The sequence below is a fragment of the Juglans regia genome, chromosome 4 (assembly GCF_001411555.2).
Source record: "Juglans regia cultivar Chandler chromosome 4, Walnut 2.0, whole genome shotgun sequence".
Classification (NCBI taxonomy): domain Eukaryota; kingdom Viridiplantae; phylum Streptophyta; class Magnoliopsida; order Fagales; family Juglandaceae; genus Juglans; species Juglans regia.
Genome location: NC_049904.1, coordinates 16,294,896 through 16,309,692, shown reverse-complemented (window position 1 = coordinate 16,309,692; position 14,797 = coordinate 16,294,896). Strand labels below are relative to the sequence as shown.

General features: G+C 36.2%; 2 protein-coding genes across 2 annotated transcripts; one reads left to right on the top strand and one right to left on the bottom strand.

The window, feature by feature from the left end:
- The first annotated feature begins 275 nt into the window (after positions 1 to 275).
- On the top strand, positions 276 to 843 carry LOC109019090. Its single transcript, XM_019001312.2, has one exon. It carries the CDS (start codon positions 399 to 401, stop codon positions 618 to 620), a length of 222 nt encoding a protein of 73 aa, XP_018856857.1. The 5' UTR covers positions 276 to 398; the 3' UTR covers positions 621 to 843.
- Positions 844 to 941: 98 nt separating this feature from the next.
- LOC109004737 (probable potassium transporter 13) lies at positions 942 to 14,017 on the bottom strand. The gene is given in 15 exon segments (XM_035689068.1): positions 942 to 1,514; positions 1,517 to 1,800; positions 1,803 to 1,959; positions 1,962 to 2,260; positions 2,263 to 2,412; positions 2,561 to 2,575; positions 2,578 to 2,814; positions 9,384 to 9,498; positions 9,760 to 9,812; positions 9,896 to 10,001; positions 10,003 to 10,157; positions 10,436 to 10,486; positions 10,746 to 10,994; positions 11,095 to 11,326; positions 13,725 to 14,017. Coding segments are annotated over 15 exon segments (2,190 nt in total). The 5' UTR covers positions 13,767 to 14,017; the 3' UTR covers positions 942 to 1,469.
- Positions 14,018 to 14,797: the final 780 nt, after the last annotated feature.

Sequence of the window (14,797 nt, the reverse complement as noted above, 5' to 3'; positions counted from 1 at the left end):
ACATCCGGAGATATGATCTCAATTCTTATCCCCATGGCCAATGCGTTGGTTTGAATGGTAGCCAGTCGATCGGATTACTTTCAGTTGAACCTCATCATTCTCTTCAATCTAGACCGCAGAATTTGCCCTTTAATTATGACAGACAGTCCACGTGGAGAGGATTACAAAATGAACGTTTTGTCCTTTGTGACCGTTAGAAACTTGAACGTTAAGCCCACTGTACCGTTGGCATTGGCAAAGCATCTTACAACCTGGCCTTCCTCTTCTTGCAGAGAATCCGAGGACCGAAACACCTCTATTTACTCCCCCTCCTAGTCCTCTCTCTTCCCCAAAGTGCACTTAACAAACCTCTCTCTCTCTCTCTCTCTCTCTCTCTCTCAATCATCCTCGGAGAAAAAATGGGTATGGTGGTGGTGATTTCGCTGCCTTTTATTTTCTTCTGCCTACTGCTTGGTTTCGGGTGTTACTTCTTGGGAAGAGCCAAAGGGAGAAAAGACGTCCGTACAAATGCTCAGGTTTATGGGGTACCAACTCCGCCACCAGGAAGTGCAGGCACAGCTAAATTTTACCCCTCATCCTCTCCAACTCACTCCAAGCCTGACAACTCTACCATTGTTTAACTCTCTCCACCATGAGTCTTATGATCCCATTCACAAACAGTACTTTTGAGTGTTTCTTTCTACTTTCTTTGCTATTTAGGGAGGAAGAGCAATTCTTTTGATGTTTGAGATAATTATTTTTCTTTTATACTTTCGGTATTCAAAGCTTTATTGGTTTGGAATGGTACATATTGATTGTAATTGGAGTTTAATAAAAAAGCATATGGCTGCACTTCATCCCACCTTGTTTTGGATTATTGATATGATTTTAGATGAATTGAATAAAATATTGTTAGAATATTATTATTGTTTTGAGATTAGAAAAAGTTAAATTGTTTATAATATATTGTGTGAAAATTTGAGAAAGTTGTAATAATGAGTTGATATGAGTTTCTAATCCAAACCGGGGCTAAATGTGATTAGCTTTTGTGCTGTTCTGCATGACTTTTGGGGGGTCGCTTTGTGAGTTTAAATTGGATATTTTAGTATCTCCAGCACAAACTCCTTGGCACCCTTTCATGGGGTCCTCAAATCCCTTTGACACCAATTGCCTTGAAGAAAAAACCAAACAAAACAAGACCTGTTGTCATTATATTTTTAACCCCACTTGCCCAAAATACAGAATGAAAGTAATCCTGAACCAAAACAAGTTTCATTACATGAACCACCGGTAACAATTTAGAACAAATTATATACACTGCGCATTTGGTTACATAAACCTAGTCATTTTCAATTTGCTGCAGACACTGTTTGGCCTCCTCAGAGTTACCACATCATGCCTAATATATTTCTCTTTCTCCCCCCTCCTCTCCCCCTTTTCTCAGTTCACACTGTGCTTCATAAAATATGCGATCCCAGTTTGCCGAGAAACTATACACGATAAACCATTCCAACTTCAATCAAAGAGGTGTGCGGGGCACCCCAAGAGCAATTGCTGGACATCGACAGTTCCGTCTCAAGAACGCATACACAATGTCGATGACAAACTTTTTCATATATGAGGATGCGTCACTGGCTATGACACTAGTATTATCCATCATATAAGCCAGACCTGCTTCCTTTGCTGCCTCTAACTTCTCCAGTTCCTGGCTACATCTCACACCACAAAATCACACTTCACTCTGGCTAGAGCCAGCTCCATTCTCAGATAGCACATGACCTCCATCTACCTGAGGTCTCAACAGTGGCCTCACTGCCATTCACAGTTGCGCAGCAGAAATTCTGCCATGGTTTCCATTAATCGTCTCTCAAAAGCATAACTATCTTTCTTTGCATCCTCATATCCATACCTGACAATACAACGAAAGATATGGTACTCCGGTGGGCCAAAGCGACTGACAAGGAATTGTTCTCTGGCAGGAGAACTTTTGGCACTGCACAGGTCTGAAGTGTCACAAATACGAGAATCTGATGAAAAGCAGGAAAGTTGGTGACAAAATGACCAAACATTGGTGGAACCCCAGAGATCACGTCAGAGTAGATTAGGCCGATCCCAGGAACACGGTTTATTCCAAGTGTTTGTGCCATGCTTAGAAGTGTATTCAAGCATACCTTGTTCTCCAATTCAAATGAATATTTCTTCAAAGTTCCATAATGCCAGATGGACATCACAGAAAAAATTAGGAAGGAGAAAGTAAGTGAAAGCCAACCCCCATCGTGAATTTGGCAAGGCAAGCAGAGAAATAGAACAACTCCAAGGATCCAAAAAAAATTAGGAAAGCAGCTGCTACCAAAACATTACACTTCCAGATCATAATGATTACCAGAAACATTAAGCAGGTTGTAATGAACATTACTGTGACGACAGCAAGGCCTGGTACAAAAAATAAAACAGGTAAAAAATGATGAATGTGATGGAAATAAGTACAAAATTGTAGGAAAAAGAAATAGAAGTGTGTGTCTTTACGTAAAAGTATGTGGGTGCATGTTGGAATGCATGGAAATGTTTGTCTATAACATACCATATGCATTTGCCTATCATGTCTGTCTCTAAAACCAATTGTGACAGATAGGCACATAATCATCAAGATCCAGTTGACTTCTGGTATGTAGATCTGCTCATGTATTTGGTTTGATGTGTGTATGATCTTAACACGCAGGAAGCACCTCAATGCCCTACACTGGCTGATAATTGAAAAGGTTGCAGAAATTACTGCCTGACTTCCCACTGCAGTGGCAAGAGTTGCAATGGTAAGAACTGGCCAGAAAACAACCTCTGGATGAAGAGAGGAGAAAATAAAATGAGATTACCCCAGAGTAAATGTTACTATGACCAAACTAAAAATCTAGAAAGAAATCAATAAATTTGGATCAATGAGCAAATAACCACAAATTAAGAAATATACGTCAAACTAAGAAATTTGCTGTACTCAAAACACCATCATCCCATTTCCCCATTACATACCAACTAGCAAAGACTACAAGTGGATGAAACTCAGTTTAGCTGAAACGTGTATGGCTTATCTTGACATCTCTCGGTTCCTCTCCCCACTCCCTTCACCTGCAGTATCAGCTATAATTAAACCACCACCATCACCACAAACCACAATAGACACCAAAAAAAGAGATAGACACCAAAAAAAGAGAGAACAGCACTCCAAACAGAGAGAACTCCACTTACCATTCGTTTATGCCACAATAAAATTTAAACCCCCTCATCGTACACAATAAATAAAACAACATCTTTTCCGAATCTGTTCCCCCACATTAAACTAAAGCCTTTTAGTAGATCCCGCCCAAGTTTTACACCAGCTGCATTTTAATTCTTCATTAACACTGTTCAACCAATAAGCCTTAATGTAACTTTCAGTAGCCCACAATACTAATTATAGACAACCCTAATCTCTCTCTCCCTGTCCCTCTTCTGCTCTCAACCCCCCACCCCACCCCCGCGGGCACCCTCTTCTTCTGGTATAGATTTGGCATCTTTTGTAAATATGTCTCTGGACCCTCTTTTTTAAGCTCTAGATAAAACTATGATAATGAAAAGTTCAACTTTCTCACAAATAAAATCAACCAATCTTGGCCATTCAGCCTTCAGAACTTCCCTCAGCCAAATATCATTTAGGTTACAATTATACAAATTAAGCCAAGTGGGCCCAATGTGAAAAGCCAGTCATATATCTTTTTCTTATGGCGAGGAACCCTGGAGACCGTGCAAACACAGCATATCTTTTACCTGGCTAAACCCTAGACCCCATGCAACAACCCACATCACATAGATCAGATCATAAACATCGAAGGCTTTTCACCAATGGAATGTGTCCCTTAAGTATTGCTTGCACCAAGGTTCGAACCTTAGACTTAGGGGAAGCCTACCCCCAAGTAGACGAAACCAGGATTCTGGTATGGGGGAGACGAACTATATATTAAAATTAGTATAGAACAAAATTAAAAGATAATTTAAAAGTGTATATAAAACTATAATTGGTTGGCTGGGACTTTACATGTACACTCAAAAGTTACCTATAAAAAATGTAAATTAAAAAGTTCTAAAAAAATATTATTTATGGAATTGAACTCGACTTTCTTTCAGCAAATAAAGTAATCAACCATCACATCCCTATTAAGGGCAGGTTTGGGGGCTAAAACAAAACACAAAATTCTCATCTTATCTCATCTCATCATTACACCTTTTTCAAATCTCCATACAAAATATAATAAACAATTCAACTTTTTCAAATTCCAATACACCTTTTTCAAATCCCAAAACAATAATAATATTAAAACTTAATATTTTAAACTTCAAAACAAAACACAAAATTCTCATCTCAACCCCCAAACCTACCCTAAATCTTCCATCAATTTCCTTCTCAATTTAGATTACCAAATAATGTCTCAAAAAAGTCATCCTTCATTGTGTTTTGAAAACTTGTCTTAACAATATTCATAACTGAAAAAGCTTGCTCCGTTTATTTTATTTGAAGCTTCGTAACAATGTTTATAGTCTAAAGTTTTTTATTCGCTCATATTGTTCAACCTAAGTTTTTAAATTTAAAGTTTTTTATTGTAACACCCTAATGGAAGACCCAAACCACATGGCATATACTCCAAAAAAACTAGTCAATGATACAATTGAAGATCTCCCATATAATAAAGATAAGGGTAGGTGGTAAATGAGATCTCACATTATTTGGGAAGGAAAAGTTTTTGCTCTTTATAAGGTTTTAGTAGGGCTCCAATTGTATCATTGACTAGTCATTTTGGAGTATAGGTCATATGGTTTGGGTCTTCCATTGGTGAGTTTGTAACATACTAGGCTTAAAATTAGTATTATTTTTTTATCATTATTTTAGGAAATATGCTAATAGATAAATTAAAACAGTAAGTCTTTCCCTATCAAAATCTTCGTATAGTCATCCATTAGGCTCCCATATTGGAATAGGTTCCTAGTTTGAAACTAACTCCAATTCAAACTCTTCAAAAAGCCTCTCAGTGTTTGTATCCTCGTAGGAATAGTTTCCTAAGTGTAGCCAACTTTGAACACTAGCATATCTCCTGAGGACTCATGCGGCCACGCCACTCCCCTCCCCATCGTCTATAAAATCCCACGAAACCCTCTGAATTAAACACACAAAAATATCTGGAGGAAGAACTCACTCTTGCACAACTTAGCACTCTGCCTAGCCACCGCCGATCACCCCAGGTCGTCGGAGTACCGCCCGCGGTGCCATAAACTGCCAACCATCCTAGTCTCGTCACACCCACTCCCTCAGGTAACCCACTGCCGTATCACTCACCCTTCCTCCCTCTCGGTAATTGAGTTTAAGCTCTCTCTCTCTCTCTCTCTCACCACCCTAACAGAGGAGCCGCTACTACGTCGCCGGCCACCCTCAAACACCCAGAGCCACCTTCGCACCCAACCACCTCTCTCAGTGAGTCCCAGTTGCACAACCTGTTGTCTTCCCAGTAAGCCTGTGTTTCTTTTATTTCCTTTACCTTCAACCTTCCCAAAATGCCCCTACCCAGTTATGCTTGTTTTCCCAAAATGCCCTCCTATTAACCTGAGTCTTATTGGACGTGTTTTATATGATATAGTAGGTTGGGCTGGGTTTATTTTTCATAAAACACTCTGGTACGTTGTTTTAATGGGCTTAGCTTTTAATTGAATAAATATATGAGGCATAGACTTATTTTTTACCAGAAATATTTAAGGAATTTAAAGCATAATTTTAAAGTATCTTTTTTTAAACTATTTTTTAACCTATTATTTAGTTAATATTCCAATCGACTTTTAACTGGATTTTTATAAAATTATTAAGTTATATTTTTAAATAAAAGTCAAGGAATATGTTATGAGTTTTGAACAATATTATTATGTATTAATCTTAGTGTAATTAAATTATCTCTATATATGATTTTAAGCATTTAGAATGCTAAGAGACATCTTTCTAGGAAAGTTAGTGACGATTAGTGCCTCGTAGAGGTCACGAGCTACGATGTGAGATTGTGGAAGCAACGCTAAGAGGTAATTAGTATGATCATATAATTGCACGTGTTAGATCTCTTTCATGATCTTCAATGAATTATAATGATATGCGTGTAAGTGAGTTGATGTATGTTATGCAATTATGGATTGCGATTTGATGTGTGGTATGTCATGAAAATCACACGTATGCCATGCAATGTAATGTCATGAAGTATTTAGACCATGTAAGTCATGTAATGTTCATGTAGTTCTCAGATCATATACAAAATAGAATGTTATGTTCAGATCACATTATGTCATGTCAAGTCATGTTATGCTATGTACATGTATATGACATCCTAGAAAAATTCATGAAGTCCAACAAACTTCTCATGCATTAAGAAAGATAAGATGTTAAGGGTGACACGGACTTAAGCATGTTCACCACAAGTTATGATAAGCGGTGCCACAGACCTAAGCGTGGTTCACCATATGTTAAGTGAAACATGGACCTAAACTTGTTTCACTCCATGAAATGTTTATAGCGTGTTCATCACAAGTTATGTTTAAGGATGACACGGACCTAAGCGTGTTTATCTCAAGTTATGTTCAAGGATGGCACGGACCTAAGCGTGTTCATAACAAGTTAAAGTTATGTTTAAGGATGACACGGACCTAAGCGTGTTCATCTCAAGTTATGTTTAAGGATGACACGGACCTAAGCGTGTTCATAACAAGTTATGTTGGTGACATGTTCATCACAAGTTATGTTTAAGGATGACACGGACCAAAGCGTGTTCATAACAAGTTATGTTGGTGACACAGACCTAAGCGTGTTCACCACTAGTTATGATAAGCGGTGCCATAGACCTAAGCGTGGTTCACCATATGTTAAGGAAAACATGGCCTTAAGTGTGTTCACCACCAGTTAAGTTATGCGGTGCCACGGACGTAAGCGTGGGTCACCATATGATAAGTGAAAGACAAGATAAACAAGTCATGTATATTTGTTAGAAAATGCATGAAGTCAGTCATTTATGCATTCACGTTACATGGTTGCCATGATTATGTATGATTCTGCTCATGTTAATGATGAATAGATATGATATGTGAATCTATGACGATATATGTACGTAAAGCTAGTTTTTCAAAAATTAAGTTATGTTACAATATGATTGTAAATCTGTGATGATGTATGTATGAAGAGTCTTTCAAAAATTAAGTCTATGCTAAGCAAGGTTATATTTTACAGTATGATGTGTTATTTACTGAGTATTTGACTCATTTTTATTTGTTTCTCTGTTTTCTTTTATGTTTAACTGTCACAGATGATAAGTGTGAGGACGCAGAGCTAGAGGACCAAGAATGGATCTAGTGTAAAGACTTAGAAAGGAATAAGTGTTATTTACACGAATTAATTTAGTTTATATTTTTACCTTATGCTTTTAGTTTCATGATTCGAAGACAGTTAGGTTCAATTTAGTTGACGTCTTTTTTAAATGAGGCATTTTTCATGTATTTGAATCTCTTCAACGGGCATTATGTTATGAATGTTAGTAATATCTCTATCCTACAGGAAGGGGGTGTTACAGCGTTACAAATGGTATCAGAGCCTATCTCAACCAGGAATGTGAGACTTGAGTCATGTCATCTACAACGGACAGACAGACGAGGAAGTCGGGAATTTAAGGGGAGAAGATTGTGATACCCCATATGATAAGGATAAGAGTAGGTGGTGAATGAGATCTCACATTATTTGGGAAGGAAAAGTTCTTGATCTTTATAAGGTTCTAATGGGGCTCCAATTGTACCATTGACTAGTCCTTTTTGGAGTATAGGCCATATGGTTTAGATCTTCCATTGGGACGTTACATTTCCTCCCTCATATTGTTCAACCTAAATTCTCAAAATAAAAAATATTGAAAATGACATGAACAATGCAACATAATTTAACCATATGCACAACGGAATAAACTAAATCAAGAATTTTAAGTTTACATGAATCAAAGGACATGATTTGTAGGGAATAGAACATACTTGGAATTCGGAAAAATTAAAATATCTACTTTTCATTTGCCACAAAGATCTCCCCAATCCCTTTTACAATAGCCTAGAAGTTGAAAAAAACATTAATTTCGATACATTTATATATATAAAAAAAAAAGTCTTTAAAAATTCTTGATTAAAAGGGAAACAAGGAGAAGCACATTGTGCTTCTTCTCTTAGAGAGACATGGGGCTGCTCTTCTCCTAAACTGAACGTTACCCTTCTTTTTTTCTCTTTCTTTTACACATCCTTCTACTAAAAGAGAAAAAAATTTCAAAATCTTTTGGTGGCCAAGGGGCATCCATGCCCCCGAGACCAAGGCCATTACAACAAGAACCAAGCCCTAAGAGTTCAATTATGTATCTTGAAAGTGAACATAGGGAAGGAAGAACTTCCTATAAAATCATCCAGGACATTCACAGCCTTGGTTCAAGTATGAACATGTAAATAAAGCCTTACACATATAAGTGCATGATGGTTTTCATAAATAATAGAGGCTCCATGTCATTTAGTACTATCAAATGCAATGGACCTTGGTGCTTCTGGTCAACGTCGGTAGGGGAGGGAAAAAAGGGCAGGAGCATAATGGCATGCAAGAACCCTCTCAATCCTCCCAAGTCTCTATTCACTATGTTTTGGAGAAGATCCAGCCCATTAGTTTCTCCATGGAGATTGGAGACTGAACCTTCATCTCTGGTTAGCTGAGGAAACCACAGGTTACTTGAACCTTAAATTAGACCATGCAACAGTCAGCACCATCAAACATCTCCTATTTGGTCACACTGAAGGTGAAACAAGAAATGACCTCATTATCAAAGAAATATTAATGGCCTATAGACCACATTCTGAGATGCTTTAAAGTAAAGTTTCATAAATATCCTATAATCTTTGACCCATTTTGATAATAATAAGAACTATCTAGATTGACTAAGAAACCACTTTGACAAGTTTATATCCAATCTCCAAATATTTCCATGAGCATCTTAAGTAGTCCCAAACAGAAATAAGTACCTTAGAACTAATGATCTGATATGGTAAGAAAAATCAAGGTGCAAACTTTTACAAATTTAAACTACTGTACTGCCTAATTACAGATCAAAGGAAGAAAAATAAAAATAATGAAACTACCATGCAAATCATTAACAGAAAGTATATGAGCATAGCATATAGGTGAAATATAGAATAAATACAAAACTGTCTTCCATTAGAACAGCTTGTGGCATCATTTCAATGAAGACATAACAAACTTCATGCATTCAACTAGCAATAAGTACGATTCTAGTATCTAAGAAATAAATGTAATAAATGTATACACAAGTGTTTGATCTTACCCGGGATAGCCTTGTAGAAACTTTTCTGAAGATCCTCCTTGTTCTTGGAGAGGTAAGCTGCCTCACCCATATAAGCCAGAATCAAACAAGGGTAAACACCAAAGGCAAATGCAATCTGCCCGTACAAAAGATATATGATTATGGTGTTTAGCAGAAACCATGATCAGAAACCGATAACTGATTTGCTTAAATTAGAAGAAATGGGTATGGGAGAGAAACTATCAATACTACCTAGCATAACAAAATACAAGAAACATTCGTATAGAAAATGTGCAGTTTGAACCTCGCAAACGATATCTGAACAGATTATAGCATCTGATTCGACGCTGGTTAACAAACTAGCATAAATATGTACAAAATGGAGAGAAAAACATACCCTGATAGGAAGCTGAGAGAAATGGCCAAGATTAGCAAACATGGCCTCTACACCTGAAATAAGGAATGGTTTCAGTTAATTCAAAAAAACAAACCTTTAATAAACAACAGTTGAGTGAAAGCGAAAACCAATAAACCTGCAATGCATAGGACAATGCCTCCAAGAGAACTCCATCCATCTTTTCCAGCCTTTTTAAAAAAATTATATATATAGTACGGTGACAGAGCATTGACAACATGTGGGGTTCCAGTGTATGATGTTGTATATACCAACCACACTAATGCACAAGAGACAAGCAATAAGGATAGGAGCAAAAAGAAACCCGACCCTCTGTGTCCCACAATGCTGAAGAGCAAACAATCCAACCAAAATCACACAAGCAACAAGTACAATATAATCTGCAGAACAGAAAACATAATAGGAAAAGTTCAAATAGAAAATATCAATTACTAATATGTGAGCATCCAAATCTTATCCAAAGAGACTTAAAATAAATAAAAATCTCGTCCTGGTTTAAGATATTGCAAACTTTATGAGATTTCTTCTAAGAACCAGAAAAATGGATTTAGGCATGCTGTCTTCAAGTGGATGGAATTTAATTGATTTGAAATGAAGAAACAAGAAATACCATATTACCTCCACCAGAAAAGCAAACAGGAACACTCATTACACTTACTGTCATGAAGACCTGTGGCCTTGATTTTGATGGCATAAACAGCTGAAAGGACTGGAAAAGCAGAACAAAAAACGAATCCGTTATCCAACTCAGTAATAGCCACAGAAAGGAACCATATTAACAAACAAAATACCAAAAACATAATGCCAGTGACTTATTTACAAAATGGTATTAAAGACTGATGCTATTTTAAATAAATGACAGGGAAGTGACATCTAACTTGTTGTGCAGTACAAATAACCAATTCAGGATTTGGCCTCTATTGCTTAAACGATCAAAAGCAAACTATCTATCAAAGAGAGAAAAATACCAGACATTGGCGGAGTCAGAACACCTTCACCAATAGCCATGCTAGTACTTAACAGTACAACTAACAGCAGTAGAATACGAGAGCTATGGTGCTTATCAAAGAAATCCTTTAGAAAAGAGCTAGCCTTTGTTTCCATGGAGGAAAATCCAGAGTTGTGAGCAGGCATGTCATCATTTGACGCATGGGACGAACCCAAAAGGCCAACCTTTGTGTGCCTACAGAGTAATGAATACAGAGCAAAGGTTCCACCTGCACCAATGAGAATGTTTTGAGGAACCCAAGTAAAGTATGTATACAGTTATTGAGATAACATAAGGTGATACAAGGTACCACAGATCTTTAAGAGCACCTTCACCGCTATCATCTGCTCCTAATACAAATATAATGTACTTGCAGAGAGGGCTTATAGCTAAAGTCCACAAAACCATAGAAAGCACCCCAAAAATTTCATCATCTTCCTCATGAAGTCTCAACCTCCCAGAGAATGTGCTTTTGTATACAAAGATTGGTGCTGTACTTAAGTCACCATATACAACACCAAAACTCTGGTATGCTAAACATAGAGTAGTCTTATAAAATTTCTGCAAGTAACAGACACGTCAACAGTTAACAATTAGACAAAATAACAGAATGGTAATAAATTACCTTAACTACAAAGTATTGAAAACAATAGCACTTGATAATGCATATACTCCTGATCATGCACTATTCATCCAACTTTTTCAAACTTCTCCATAACTTCTACGGAAAAAATATATTCAACAACTGAGAATGGAGCTGTAAATCAACAAATTACCCTATAGTTCAGATTTGCCTTTGACTATTTTTTTATTTTTTTATAAGAAGTAAAAAAGAGGAGGATTTGGCTTTCACTATTTAAAGGGCTATCTTCATAACATGTCCAACTAAAAACAGAAACATTATGAAAAATCAATTAACTTCAAAATGTCGACTGAGGAGAAACGTCCATAATAAGGAGAAAATGCGGAAAATAACAGGAAAATTAAAAAAAGAAAAAAAAAAGAACAGAAGATAACAAAAATGACATATTAACTTTTTGCCCGTCTCTGTACAGTTAGAGATGTGAGTGTAAAAAGGCCAAATAAATCAGTACAACAAAGGAGAACATTATCAGTGAACCATTAAGTATATTGGTGACTTTAGAGTTTAACTAACAACAGAATAAACAGCTCTCACAACCAATTTCTCGTAGTTTTTTTTCCTCTCTTGTTATTACTTAAATTTTCTTTTTACTTGGATTAAAAATAGGTAAATTTGGTCACACACACCCCTTGTGTTATACCTGACTTCGGATCAACTCCCTGTGCTTTTCTTTTTTAAGAAAAAACACCTTGTGGTTTCAACTATTTAAAATAGGTCCATTCATCAACTTTTCTATCTATCAACATTAATGAGAAACACATGGCCCAATCACAAATTGCTACATTCCACTATAATTTTTTTTTAAATAAATCAATTTTTTTTAAAAAATAATTTTTATAATAGAATACAATTTTTATAATTAAAAATAGAAAATTTAAATTTTAAAAAAAAAACACTGAAGGACAGCCACCGGTGGTGGCTGCCACCACCGGTGGCTATCCTTCAGTTTTTGTTTTTATTTTTCTATTTTTTAATGATAAAAACTGTTTTTTATAATAAAAATTAGTTTTAAAAATATTTATTTTTTTAAAGATTATAATGGCTATGTGACAATTTGTGATTGAACCACGTGTTTTCCATTAATATTAATAGACGCAAAATTTGACAATGACCTATTTCTAAATAGATTAAACCACCAGCTTTTATTTCTCAAAAATAAGAAATACAGGGATTGAGGGCTCGTTTGGAAACTTAGAGTATCTCAGAATTATGTGAATAGTAGTGAAATAGTTTAAGTTCAGATATTTTATTGGGTTTTGAAAAATGAGAGAGAAAAAGTTGAATAAAAATATTATAAAATTAAAAGATTATTTGAATATTATTTTTGTCTTGAAGATTGAAAATTTTGTAATGATATTTGGGTTTTGTTTTAAGTTTGTAAAAGTTATATTGACTTTTGTGCTTGGATAATGATGAGGTAATAATTAGATGAAAAAGTTAAATATTTGAAATTGAAGAACGTTTTGTGTTTGAGTAATGTTTGGGAATAAAATTACAAGAAAGAAAATTTTTTAGAATTTTGAGAATTCCATATCTCACCGAAACGTCTCCTGATACAAAGTCGGGTATAGCACAAGAGAAATGTGACCAAATTGAAAATTTCTATTTATCATTCTCACACACCACATTTTTTTTTATTTTTTTCTCTTCCCAAATGTGTGTTTATATAAATGATGAGTAGAAAAATTCAATAAGTTTAAGAATAATAAAAAATTAAAAAAAAATTTGCTTGTAGTGTGTGGGGATGATGAGCAGCAAAGCACTTCCAAATTTACCTTAAAAATAAGCAAAAACTCTAGGAAGTTTATGTCAAAAAAAAAAAAAAAAACCTAGGAAGTGGAAGATATAACGTAACAAGAGGTAGCCAGCCAATATTTTCCATCGAAGCAAAAAACGTTCATATTTATAAATCTAAATCAATCAATTTACACCTGCACTCAACTGAGCCTAGCATTTAAACGACCTTTTTCTGCAAATAGAAAATCCCCATTCCAACAGAAGCCGAAGTATAGCGAAGGCGCAAACAGAGCCTAACATATAATGTTTTCTTTCAACCCACAGACTTTCTGTTCTTTTCCTTTCTTTTTGGGTGCATACCAAACCTTTACTAAGAAAAATTAGACGACCAGTAAAAGGGAGAAAAGGTGAAAAATAAATAAAACAGAAGGAGCAAATTCCTTGACAGCCCTTCATGAGCGTCGTTTCTTGGACCACATTTCCACATCAACCAAGCACGATAAAATACACAGAGAGAGCCCTAAAGTTGTTACAAAACGTAGCCAGTAAATATGAAAACGAGAGAAAATAGGGAAATACCAGTCGAGACTCTCTGGTGATGGCCCGGGACTCCGTATCCATATCCACCTATTTATCCCCTGCACCAGACAAACGCTTGAACACCGCCTTCAAATGGAATGTGGGTTTCAAGTTCTGGAGACGGGGGCATGGAAGCAAGAGTAGAACGGGAAGTCTGAGAGAGAGAGAGAGAGAGAGCGCGCGCCAGGTGCGCTTCTTTTTGTAGTGAGAAGGAGGGTGTGCGCTCGCGAGCTTGTGTTGTGTGTGTGTGTGTGTGAGAGAGAGACAGAGACAAAGGAGGGCGCCGCGGTTGAAACGGGGGAAGAACGTTTGGACGTACAACAGGAGATTTTGTTCCCTCTTTAGAGGCATTAAAGATAAAGAGTTATACTATACAACAATTTACTTTATATTGCACTCTCAACACATTTTATATAGTAGTCTTTTTTTTTTTTTTTTAACCCAAAACATTAGGTGTGTTAGGGTTTCCGTCAACAGTAGGCTATTGAGAAGATTTTTTCAAAGATAAGTGCAAGAAAGTATCTATTGTAGTGGTGCACACAATGCACACACTACGTAGATGCCTCTCATCCACTTTTTCCTTCTTCTTTTTTTTTCTTCAAATGCAGCGGCTTCTCTCTCATCTCTCTCACCAGCATCTCTCTCCTCTCTCTCTCTCTCATCATCTCTGCTCTCTCTCTCATCTCGATCTCTCATCTCTACTCTCTCTCTCTCTCATCTCCGCTCTCTCTGTCCTCTCTGTTCATCTCGATCTCTCTCTCATCTCCGCTCTCTCTCTCTCTCTCATCTTTGCTCTCTATCTCATGTCTGCTCTCTCTCTCTCGTTTCCGCTCTCTCTCATCATCTCTCTCATCCATCTCTAATTTTAAATTTAACAAATATGTGGTGTAGATTTTGACACATAATGTGTACAAAAATAGCTGCTATAAATAGTAACTTCTCCCAATAATATTTCGGCATCAAAAGGTTCTTTTTGTAGCTCTATTGTTTTGTACAAAATTTAAAGTACTACACATCACACTTATTTAATTAATTTAATAAAATTTAAATTAAAAATAAAAATAAATGTGATA